Source organism: Phocoena sinus, chromosome 11, assembly GCF_008692025.1.
Source record: "Phocoena sinus isolate mPhoSin1 chromosome 11, mPhoSin1.pri, whole genome shotgun sequence".
NCBI lineage: Eukaryota > Metazoa > Chordata > Mammalia > Artiodactyla > Phocoenidae > Phocoena > Phocoena sinus.
In genome coordinates, this window is record NC_045773.1 from 90446566 (window position 1) to 90459319 (window position 12754).

Below are 12754 nucleotides of genomic sequence, written 5' to 3' on the forward strand. Positions count from 1 at the left end.
CTTTTTTTAGATTTTCTATTTTTCCCACTTGTTTTTTGTTTCTCTCTTGTACCTTTTGAAAGCCGTCTTCTTTTAGGTTAAGTGGAAAAATTAAGAGGAAAAATGGATGTTTACCTCACATATTCTCCACTTCTTCCAGAAATCTGAATTTCCATTTGGTGTCATTTCCCTTCACCCTGAAGAACCTATAGAGCAGGTTTTATGGTGACAGATTCTTAGTTTTGTTTTCTCCAAGTGCCTTTATTACACACCTGTAGTTTACAGAGATTTGGTTTGCCAGAGATTTAGACAGTTTATATGCAGACTTGGGACTCCCCTTCTGTGGCTCTTCATTCCTGCATCTCCCCTTATTTTCTGCCTACTGTGATCACCCTTGTGTGTCCTTTGAATGCCTCAACCAACAGATTTGCAGTTTTCTTTCTGAATTTCAACTATCCAACTGGCATCAACTCAAAGAGAGCAGGAAGCTCACTCAGAAGAAGCCCGTCTTCTAAGTATCTTTTTCCCTACAGTATCTGCTTGCTTTTGGTTGCTTTGTAGTGTTTTCAGATGGATGTTTTTAATATATTGTCCGGAGTCTATAATTCTTATCTGTCAGAGCATTGGTCAGACACAAGCTCCTCCACCATTAGCAGAAGTGGAACTCTTTTTGTTTGTTCTCATCTGGGTCATTTGAGACTAGTGGTGGTCTTTGCTACATGGAGTTAAAAACCAAGGCAGTTCACCAGACTTACAGTGCTGACATTTATTAAATGCTTGTTTTACATGCCAAGACCAAAAGTGACTTTCTTTCGTATTAATACCACAACTATGGTATGTTTTTTTTTTTTCTCATTTTCACCAGTTAGGAAATTGGTACTGAGGACAGTTAGGTTCACAAAGTCTCATGGCTGACTGGTGGCACAGCTGGGATTCATATCTTGTTTATTTATTTATTTTTATTCAAGAGCTCACATTAACACTGCATAGTGCTACCGTATCCCTGTTTATTCTAGACTTACCTGTAACTATTGATATATCAATTCTACCTGAAAATAAGTAGAGTCAAAAGTATGACACGAAAGATGAAATATACCATTGTAAAACATGCTGTGTTTTAGGAAATGGAAGTCCCAGTATTACCGAAAATCTCTCTACCCATCACCAGTTCTTCACTGCCTACCTTCAATTTTAGTTCTTCTGTGATTACAACTTCCTCTCCATCACCCGCTACTCCTTCACAATCATTAACAAACCAGGTAAAAGACCATTGTACCAATAGAGGTGATTTTTGTTTTTTCTCATTCTTTATTTTTAAAAAAGCTAATCTGTTTAAAGCAATGATTAATTTTCACTATGGAAATTAACAACTCAGTAAGACGAGAAAAATGGAAATAGTGTTTTGCTTTTTTTTTTTAATGTACATCATGATGGGAGCATTCTTCAATTCTTATGAATGCATTAGAGGAAGAGTTGATTATTAGTTTGTTTCCAAACAATGTTGCCAGTTAAAATACTTTCTTTTTTTTCAGTGAGAGTGGATTTATGTTTTTGTTTCTCAAGTAGTATTAACATTTTTAATATGCTCCTGAAATTTTTACGCTTTTTTCCCTTTTACATCTTCTGAACATATTTTTATAGATGTTATTTTTCCCCTTTAGATAAATATCTCCCTCTAAGGTAATGTATATTCCTCTTCCAAGAGGAAGCAAGATCTTATAGCAGTTAACTGTTAAGTAGTTTTCAGAAGTTAAAAAGTGATTTTTAAATTCAAAAGGGGAAAAAATGGCTTTTGGTTTCTTTGTAATAATTAATTTTGCTTAAGGTGTGTTTTTTTATTGTCAATTTCTTTTCTAAAAAACTATTTTTGTATCGTTTCTTTAATAATTTGGAAAACTAGGTACAAATGACCTCTCCAAACAGCACTGGCAGCCCCTTGTTTAGATTTTCATCTCCAATTGTAAAGTCTACTGAGGCAGATGTACTACCTCCATCATCTGTAAGTAACAAGCAAGGAATATTTCATATTTGTTGATTTCAAAGGCATACTGTATTTTTAAAATCAAATCTAAGATGCCATTGGTAGTCAGAAATACCACTTTTCTTACCAAAATAATTCCAATGTACAGAAAACTTTGAATGAACATCTATATATTTTTCACTATATATACATATATGCATATGCATTTTCTTATGTACCACTTGCAAGTTAGGATGCAGACATCTTGGTACCCTTAATACCTTTCCATGTATCCCCTAAAAAAAAGGATATTCCTTTGTATACCCACAATGCAGTTATCCTATCCAAGAAATGTAACATGATATAGTAGTAATAGTGTTCATGTTCAGATCTACCCATCAGCCCCAGACCGTCCTTTAATTGCTGTTTGTTTCTCTTGGTCCTGGATCCACTTACAATTAGGACTAATCTAAGTCATATTGAATTAGTTAACATGTCTCTTGAATTGACTTTAATCTAGAAAAGTTGGAAGTTCTTATGTCCCACAATATGTATTTGTTTCTTCATAATTAAGAATAAATATTTTGAGAAGAAAATACATAAGTTTAATGTTCAAATTGCCCTACCTGTATTTGGCATGTGTATCATTTTAACATGTTACTTCCTGTTTTTACTGTGTCCTTGTTTTCTGTCACAACTAGATGTTCCAGATCATTTTGTAACTTCCCTGCCACATGCGTGAAATGCACTTGTTGGCCATAAAGTCTCATACTTTTTATTAGGAAATGGCATTTAGAAATCCAGAACTGGGCATTAGGAACACATTATTTTACGTATTGCTTTGAATGAAAAAATGCTTCAGAAATTTAAAATGCTCTTGTTAAACTGTGACACACCATTCATTATAAGCACACCAATTTTAGAGATTTAAAATAGGAGAAACTGTGAATCTTAGAACATGTGGTATTCAGTATATTTTTTTGACTTGGCATAAAATAGAGCTTCATATTTGATAATCATTTGAAGCTAAATGGACACTGAAAAGACACCTTCTCTTTCTACAGATTGGATTTACGTTTAGTGTGCCCGTGGCAAAGACAGCAGAACGTTGTGGCACTAGTAGTGCCTCAGAGCCACTTACAAGGAGTTCAGGTAAGGAACCATTTCCATAATATTTCACATAAAAATATGTTAGATTGATATTTTAAATTATCTTTTACCTTTGGCAGTTCTTGTAAATGGTTTCATTTGAATACAATTAGCTCTCTAAATGTGAATGGTTACAGTTTGGATGTGAAAGGGATGGTCACAATAACAAATTTATCCACTGTCTTTGTTTAGTCAAAATAAAGTGATAGTTTATTATAAATGAAATCTTCCCTTTCTTTTTAACATCTTTATTGGAGTATAGTTGCTTTACAATGGTGTGTTAGTTTCTGCTTTATAACAAAGTGAATCAGCTATACATATACATATATCCCCATATCTCCTCCCTCTTGCATCTCCCTCCCATCCTCCCTATCCCACCCTTCTAGGTGGTCACAAAGCACCGAGCTGATCTCCCTGTGCTATGCAGCTGCTTCCCACTAGCTATCTATTTTACATTTTGTAGTGTATACATGTCCGTGCCACTCTCTCAGTTTGTCCTAGCTTACCCTTACCCCCTTCCCTGAGTCCTCAAGTCCATTCTCTCGTCTGTGTCTTTTTTCCTTATTCCAGTCCTGCCCCTAGGTTCTTCAAAACCCTTTTTTTTTTTTTTTTTTAAAGATTCCATATATATGTGTTAGCATATGATATTTGTTTTTCTCTTTCTGACTTCACTCTGTGTGACAGACTCTAGATCCATCCACCTCCAAATAACTCAATTTCGTTTATTTTTATGGCTGAGTAATATTCCATTGTATATGTCAATGGACACTTAGTTGCTTCCATGTCCTGGCTATTGTAAATAGTGCTGCAGTGAACATTGTGGTACATGACTCTGTTTGAATTACGGTTTTCTCAGGGGATATGCCCAGTAGTGGGATTGCGGGGTCATGTGGTAGTTCTATTTTTAGTTTTTTAAGGAACCTCCATACTGTTCTCCATAGTGGCTGGAGATTTACATTCCCACCAGCAGTGCAAGAGGGTTCTCTTTTCTCCACACCGTCTCCAACATTTTTTTTTTTTTTTTTTTTTTTTTTAATGCGTTACGCGGGCCTCTCACTGTTGTGGCCTCTCCCGTTGCGGAGGACAGGCTCCGGACGCGCAGGCTCAGCGGCCATGGCTCACGGGCCCAGCCGCTCCGCGGCATGTGGGATCCTCCCAGACCGGGGCACGAACCCGTGTCCCCTGCATCGGCAGGCGGACTCTCAACCACTGCGCCACCAGGGAAGCCCTCCAACATTTATTGTTTGTAGGTTTTTTGATGATGGCCTTTCTGACTGGTGTGAGGTGATACCTCATTGTAGTTTTGATTTGCATTTCTCTAATGATTAGTAATGTTGAGCATCCTTTCATGTGTTTGTTGACAATCTGTATATCTTTGGAGAAATGTCTTATTTAGGTCTCCGCCCATTTTTGGATTGGGTTATTTTTTTTTTTTTTTTGATATTGAGCTGCTTGTGTATTTTGGAGATTAGTCCTTTGTCAGTTGCTTCATTTGCAAATATTTTCTCCCATTCTGAGGGTTGTCTTTTCGTCTTTTTTTATGGTTGCCTTTGCTGTGCAAAAGCCTTTAAGTTTCATTAGGTCTATTTGTTTATTTTTGGTTTTGTTTCATTTCTCTAGGAGGTGGGTCAAAAAGCATCTTGCTGTGATTTATTAGAGTGTTCTGCCTATAGTTTGATAGTGTCTGGCCTTGCATTTAGGTCTTTAATCCATTTTGAGTTTATTTTTGTGTATGGTGTTAGGGAGTGTGCTAATTTCATTCTTTTACATGTAGCTGTCCAGTTTTCCCAGCACCACTTACTGAAGAGGCTGTCTTCTCTCCATTGTATATATTCTTGCCTCCTTTATCAAAGATAAGGTGACCATATGTGCATAGGTTTATCTCTGGGCTTTCTATCCTGTTCTATCGATCTATATTTCTGTTTTTGTGCCAGTACCAGACTATCTTGATTACTGTAGCTTTGTAGTATAGTCTGAAGTCTGGAAGCCTGATTCCTCCAGCTCCATTTTTCTTTCTCAAGATTGCTTTGGCTATTTCAGGTCTTTTGTGTTTCCATACAAATTGTGAAATTTTTTTGTTCTAGTTCTGTGGAAAATGCTATTGGTAGTTTGATAGGGATTGCATCGAATCTGTACATTGCTTCGGACGGTATAGCCATTTTCACAATGTTGATTCTTCCAATCCAAGAATACGGTATATCTCTCCATCTATTTGTATCACGTTTTATTTCTTTCATCCGTGTCTTATAATTTTCTGCATACAGGTCTTTTATCTCCTTAGGTAGGTTTATTCATAGGTATTTTATTCTTTTTGTTGCAGTGGTAAATGGGAGTGTTTCCTTAAATTTCTTTCAGATTTTTCATCATTAGCGTAGAGGAATGCCAGAGATTTCTGTGCATTAATTTTGTATCCTGCTACTTTACCAGATTCGTTGATTAGCTCTAGTAGTTTTCTGGTGGCATCTTTAGGATTCTCTATGTATAGTATCATGTCATCTGCAAACAGTGACAGTTTTACTTCTTCTTTTCTGATTTGGATTCCTTTTATTTCTTTTTCGTCTCTGATTACTGTGGCTAAAACTTCCAAAGCTGTGTTGAATAGTAATGGTTAGAGTGGAAACCTTGTCTTGTTCCTGATCTTAGTGGAAATGGTTTCAGTTTCTCACCATTGAGAACAATGTTGGCTGTGGGTTTGTCATATGTGGCCTTTATTATGTTGAGGTAGGTTCCCTCTGTGCCCACTTGCTGGAGAATTTTTATCATAAATGGGTGTTGAATTTTGTCAAAAGCTTTTTCTGCCTCTATTGAGATGATCGTATGGTTTTTATCCTTCAGTCTGTTAATGTGATGTATCACATTGATAGATTTGCGTATATTGAAGAATCCTTGCATTCCTGGGATAAACCCCACTTGATCACGGTGTGTGATCTTTTTAGTATGCTGTTGGATTCTGTTTGCTAGTATTTTGTTGAGGATGTGTGCATCTATGTTCATCAGTGATATTGGCCTGTAGTTTTCTTTCTTTGTGACATCCATGTCTGGCTTTGGTGTCAGGGTGATGGTGGCCTCGTAGAATGAGTTTGGGAGTGTTCCTCCCTCTGCTATATTTTGGAGGAGTTTGAGAAGGATAGGTGTTAGCTCTTCTCTAAATGTTTGATAGAATTTGCCTGTGAATCCATCTGGTCCTGGGCTTTTGTTGGAAGATTTTTTTTTTTTTGCGGTACGCGGGCCTCTCACTCTTGTGGCCTCTCCCGTTGCGGAGCACAGGCTCCGGATGCGCAGGCTCAGTGGCCATGGCTCATGGGCCCAGCCGCTCCACGGCGTGTGGGATCTTCCCAGACCAGGGCACGAACCCGTGTCCCCTGCATCGGCAGGCAGACTCTCAACCACTGCGCCACCAGGGAAGCCCAAGTTGGAAGATTTTTAATCACAGGTCCAGTTTCAGGGCTTGTGATTGGTCTGTTCATATTTTCTGTTTCTTCTTGGTTCGGTTTCAGAAGGTTGTGCTTTTCTAAGAATTCCAGATTGTCCATTTTATTGGCATATAGTTGCTTGTAGGAATCTCTCCTGATCCTTTGTATTTTTGCAGTGTCAGTTGTTACTTCTTTTTCATTTCTAATTCTATTGATTTGAGTCTTCTCCCTTTTTTTCTTGATGGGTCTGTCTAATGGTTTATCAATTTTGTTTATCTTCTGAAAGAACCAGCTTTTAGTTTTATTCATCTTTGCTATCGTTTCCTTCATTTGTTTTTCATTTATTTCTGATCTGATCTTTATGATTTCTTTCCTTCTGTTAACTTTGGTGGGTTTTTTTGTTCTTTCTCTAATTGCTTTAGGTGTAAGGTTAGGTTGTTGGAGATTTTTCTTGTTTCTTGAGGTAGGATTGTATTGCTATAAACTTCTCTCTTAGAACTGGTTTTGCTGCATCTCATAGGATTTGGGCTATCATGTTTTCATTGTCATTTGCTTCTAGGTATTTTTTATTTCCTCTTTGATTTCTTCAGTGATCCCTTGGTTATTTAGTAGCATATCATTTAGCCTCCATGTGTTTGTATTTTTTATAATTTTTTTCCTGTAATTGGTATCTAGTCGTATAGCGTTGTTGTCGGCAAAGATACTCGATATAATTTCAATTTTCTTAAATTTACGAAGGCTTGATTTGTGACCCAAGATATGATCTATCCTGGAGAATGTTCCATGAACACTTGAGAAGAAAGTATATTCTGTTGTTTTTGGATGGAGTGTCCTATAAAACCAATTAAGTCCATCTTGGTTAATGTATCTTTTAAAGCTTGTGTTTCCTTATTTTTGTTTTGGTTGATCTATCCATTGGTGGAAGTGGGGTGTTAAAGTCCCCTAATGTTATTGTGTTACTGTCAATTTCCCCTTTTATGGCTGTTAGCATTTGCCTTACGTATTGAGGTGCTCCTATGTTGGTTGCATAAATATTTACAATTGTTATATCTTCTTGGACTGATCCCTTGATCATAATATAGTATCCTTCTTTGTGTGTTGTAATTTTAAAGTCTATTTTGACTCATGTGAGAATTGTTACTCCAACTTTCTTTTCATTTCCATTTGCATAGAATATCTTTTTCTATCCCCTCACTTTCAGTCTGCATGTGTCCCTAGGTCTGAAGTGGGTTTCTTGTAGACAGCATATATATGGGTCTTGTTTTTGTATCCATTCAGCCAGTCTGTGTCTTTTGGTTGGAGCATTTAATCCATTTACATTTAAGGTAGTTATCAATATGTATGTTCCTGTTACCATTTTCTTAATTGTTTTGGGTTTGTTATAGTAGGTCTTTTCCTTCTCTTGTATTTCCTGCCTACAGAAGTTCCTTTAGCATTTGTTGTAAAGCTGGTTTGGTGGTGCTGAATTCTCTTAGCTTTTGCTTGTCTGTAAAGGTTTTAATTTCTCTGTGGAATCTGAATGAGATCCTTGCTGGGTAGAGTAATCTTGGTTCTAGGTTTTTCCCTTTCATCACTTTAAATATGTCCTGCCACTCCCTTCTGGCTTTCAGAGTTTCTGTTGAAAGGTCAGCTGTTAACCTTATTGGGATTCCCTTGTATATTATTTGTTGCTTTTCCCTTGCTGCTGTTAATATTTTTTCTTTGTATTTAATTTTTGATAGTTTGATTAATATGTGTCTTGGCGTGTTTCTCCTTGGATTTATCCTGTATGGGACTCTGTGCTTCCTGGACTTGATTGAAAATTTCCCTAACATGGGAAAGGATATAGTCAACTATAATCTCTTCAGACATTTTCTCAGTCCCTTTCTTTTTCTCTTCTTCTTCTGGGACCCCTATAATTCGAATGTTGGTGTGTTTAATGTTGTACCAGAGATCTCTGAGACTCTCCTCAGTTCTTTTCATTCTTTTTTCTTTATTCTGCTCTGTGGTAGTTATTTGCACTATTTTATCTTCCAGGTCACTTATCCATTCTTCTGCCTCAGTTATTCTGCTATTGATTCCTTCTAGAGAATTTTTCATTTCATTTATTGTGTTGTTCATCGTTGTTTGTTTGCTCTTTAGTTCTTCTAGGTCCTTGTTAAACGTCTTTTGTATTTTCTCCATTCTATTTCCAAGATTTTTGGATCATCTTTACTATCATTACTCTGAATTCCTTTTCAGGTAGACTGCCTATTTCCTCTTAATTTGTTTGGTCTGGTGGGTTTTTTCCTTGCTCCTTCATCTGTTGCGTATTCTTCTGTCTTCTCATTTTACTTAAGTTACTGCATTTGGGGTCTTCATTTCGCAGACTGCAGGTTCGTAGTTCCTGTTGTTTTTGGTGTCTTCCCCCAGTGGCTAAGGTTGGTTCAGTGGGTTGTGTAGGGTTCCTGGTGGAGGGGACTGGTGCCTGTGTTCTGGTGGATGAGGCTGGATCTTGTCTTTTTGGTGGGCAGGACTGTGTCTGGTGATGTGTTTTGGGGTGTCTGTGAACTTAGTATGACTTTAGGAAGCCTCTCTGCTGCTCATGGTTGGTGTTGTGTTCCTGTCTTGCTAGTTGTTTGGCATAGGGTGTCTAGCACTGGAGCTTGCTGGTCATTGAGTGGAGCTGGGTCTTAGCGTTGTGACGGAGATCTCTGGGAGAGCTGTTGCTGACTGATATTACGTGGAGCTGGGCGGTCTCTGGTCGTCCAATGTCCTGAACTTGGCTCTCCCACTTCAGAGGCTCAGGTGTGGCACCTGGCTGGAGTACCGGGACCCTGTCGGCCACACGGCCAGGTATGTGGGGCGTTTCTTGCCTTTTGGGAGGTCTGAGGTCTTCTGCCAGCGTTCAGTAGGTGTTCTGTAGGAGTTGTTCCATGTGTAGATGTATTTCTGATGTATTTGTGGGGAAGATGGTGATTTTCACGTTTTACTCCTTTGCCATCTTGAAGGTCGCCCACTGTGTTTACTTTTGATTACAGCAGTTATTGTTACTCTTCTCTTGGTATCATATTTGATGTATTATTTCAGGAATATCCTGATGGTTATAAATTTGTCCTCAGTTGTGGGAACCAAGCAACAGGGAGCTGTGCTGTCGTTTGCTCCTGTCACTGGAACTACTCCTATTGCTGCAGCTTTGCTCCTAGGCCACCACTCACCAGATCTAGGCATCCTTCCAGGAGCCGTGACTGCTGGTTACTGATCCCAGGGCTGCCCACCAGGTCTCACAGAGGTGTCTGGTATTAACCTGTCTACCAGTGCTCTCAATACCAGACTCTCCTCTGTGCTAAGCAGATGTCATCATCTGAGCAACAGGAGAGCTCCCTCAGCGGGTCTCTGGCCGTGGAAGCTCTATAAATGAAATGTTACAGGAAGTTCAAGGGTGGTCTACATTGTAATTACAGTGGATTCCATCTGTAGGTTTACTCTTGAGTTCACAAGCATTTTTATGCGTAAGGGTTATGCCAACCTCTGCAGATAGTGATATATAATTCCTAAACTCAAAAAAATGGGCATAATTGTGGGAAAGAAATGAATATTCAGACAATTAAACCATAGGCTTTTGCTGTGGTGGTGGTGGTTTTGTTTCAAGTATTGGGTGTTTGGGAAATGAAGAATAATCTGGGCTGAGTTACTCAGGTCAAGAATTCTGAGTAAGGGCATTTCTCACCCAACAAACAGCCGAATGCAAGAGAACAAGAGGAAACGCATGGCATACTTTGAAAATCGCAAATAATTTGTCATGAGATTGAGAGGTAGCTTTAAATTCTAAAAATTCTCCGAATGCTATGCTCAATAATTGGATTTTAATCTGAATGTAGTAGGAAAACATTGGGTGGTTTTTATAGGGGGTGAGATGGTGCCTTGGCGTAACAGCAGTGTGTTGAGTGGGCGTGTGGGTGAGAGTGGGGTGTCATATGCTGAGACACCAGTTAAGGGGCTGTTGCCTTATTCAGAAGTGTTTTGTTGACTATCTGCTGAGTTTGGGAATTTTTAAAAACTAGATCCTCCCTCAAAAGGTAGATTTAAAAAGCTATCAAAGAGCCAGGACCTATAAGCTAAGAAAGTCTTTGTCTTTGGATGATCTGGAAGACAAGAGCATAGGTTACAAGAGTGGCACAAAATAAGAATTTGACTGGTATGTTTTCAATCCTGATTTTTGTTGAATAAAACAGCCCTGTGTAAGAGAAAGTAATAAGCATATTTCAGGTGTACTTAACACATGGTTTTTTTTTCTTTAATGTTACTGTGAATTCAAGAAGAATAAACCAATTCAAATTTCATTTTCATGCCTGGTTATGAAGGAAAGGCATTGAAGTCCTTCAGTTTTTATTAATGCTTTACTAATGGTAACGAATGAGTAATAGTTTGTTAAAACAACTTTGGTGTTTCATTACATCTGGGGAAATTATCCAGATTTTTCAGGAGTTTATTATGAGTGGCATATATAGAATTGTTCTTACATTGAGACCTCTGTTTCTCACCACTTCTGTCATTAAAAAGCTGATGAAAATGTGGAAGTCATGATTACGCTGTGATAGGAGCTAATTTTCCCATTATCTTCATTTTCCATCTCTTTGAGTACACTTTAGGAAATCCTTAAAATTTACCTTAAGTTGCTAAAAGCAATTCAATTTTGATTATAAAAGAAGATAGAATGTGATAAAGTAATAAAAGCATTTTTCTTTGTTTTGACACAGTTGTAAGAGATAGGTATGGTGTTTTGTTTTTTGCACATTTTTATTAGGTGAAATTGACATAAGATAATCATTTACAGGGAACAATTCATTGGTATTTAATACAATCACAATGTTGATTGTGTCTAGTACAGTCACCACCTCTAACTAGTACCAAACATTTTTATCACTTCCAAAAGGAAACCTGTACCCATTAACCAGTTTTTCCCCATTTCCCCCCACCCCCCGCCCCCCAACTGCTGACAGCTACTAATCTGTGTTCTATGTATTTATCTATCCTGGAACCATACAGTGACTTTTTGTATCTGGCTTCTTTCACGTACCGTTTTCAAGGTTCATCTGTCTTGTAGTATGTATCATTACTTCATTCCTTTTGTGGCTGAATGATATTCCACCATATGGATATACCATAATTTATCTGTTTATTCGTTGATAGACATTTGAGTTGTTTCCACTTTTTGGCTATTGTGAATAGTGTTGCTGTGAATATGCATGTACTTGTATTTGTTTGAATACTAGTTTCAGTGCTTTGGAGTGTATACCTGGGAATGGAGTTGATGGATCAAATGATAGTCCTGTATTTAACTTCTTGAGGAACTACAAAACTTTCTCTCAGCAGCCGGCCCATTTTACATTCCCATCAGCAGGATTCACATTTCTCCATGTTCTCACCATGTTTACTATTTTCCAGTTTTTGATGATAGCCGTCGTAGTGGGTATGAAGTGATGCATCATTGTGGTTTTTGTTGTTGTTGTTTTTGCGGTACACAGGCCTCTCACTGCTGTGGCCTCTCCCGTTGCGGAGCACAGGCTCCAGACGCGCAGGCTCAGCGGCCATGGCTCACGGGCCTAGCTGCTCCGCGGCACGTGGGATCTTCCCGGACTGGAGCACGAACCCACGTCCCCTGCATCGGCAGGTGGACTCTCAACCACTGCACCACCAGGGAAGCCCTTCATTGTGGTTTTGATTTGCATTTATTTCCCTGAAGACTAATGGTGTTTAGTATCTTTTTTTTTTTTTTTGGAACAGAGAAAGGTTTATTGCAGGGCCAAGCAAGGAGAACAGGTGGCTTATGCTTAAAAAACCTGAACTCCTGTTTAGCATCTTCTCATGTGCTTTTTGGCCCTTTACATATCTTCTTGGGAGAAATGTCTGGTCAGGTCGTTTGCCCATTTTTAAATTGGTTTGTCTTCTTGTTGCTGAGTTGTAGCGTTTTTATGTAGTCTGGATACTAGATCTTTATCAGATGTGTGATTTGCAAATATTTTTTGCCATTCAGTCAGTTGTCACTTTCTTGATAATGTCCTTAGATGCACAAAGATTTCTAATTTTGGTGAAGTTCAGTTTTTTATTTACTTGTGCTTTTGGTGTCATATCTAAGAATTCATTGTCAAATCCATGGTCATGAAGATATACCTCCTAGGTTTTCTTTTAAGAGTTTTATGGTTTCAGTTCTTATGTTTAGGTCATTGATCCATTTTTTTGTTAAATTAATTTATTTATTTTTGTCTGCGTTAGGTCTTCGTTGCTGTGCACG

General features: G+C 38.1%; 1 protein-coding gene across 8 annotated transcripts in view; it reads left to right on the plus strand.

Annotated features, from left to right (window-relative positions):
- The window catches only part of NUP153 (nucleoporin 153), an 81969-nt gene that overhangs the window by 45595 nt on the left and 23620 nt on the right, over positions 1-12754 (plus strand). For all 8 annotated transcript variants that reach the window (XM_032650402.1, XM_032650401.1, XM_032650403.1 and 5 more), the window contains 3 exons: positions 1101-1238; positions 1880-1978; positions 3004-3091. In XM_032650402.1, the coding sequence (XP_032506293.1) occupies positions 1101-1238; positions 1880-1978; positions 3004-3091 (325 nt within the window). The remainder of the gene's footprint in view (positions 1-1100; positions 1239-1879; positions 1979-3003; positions 3092-12754) is intronic.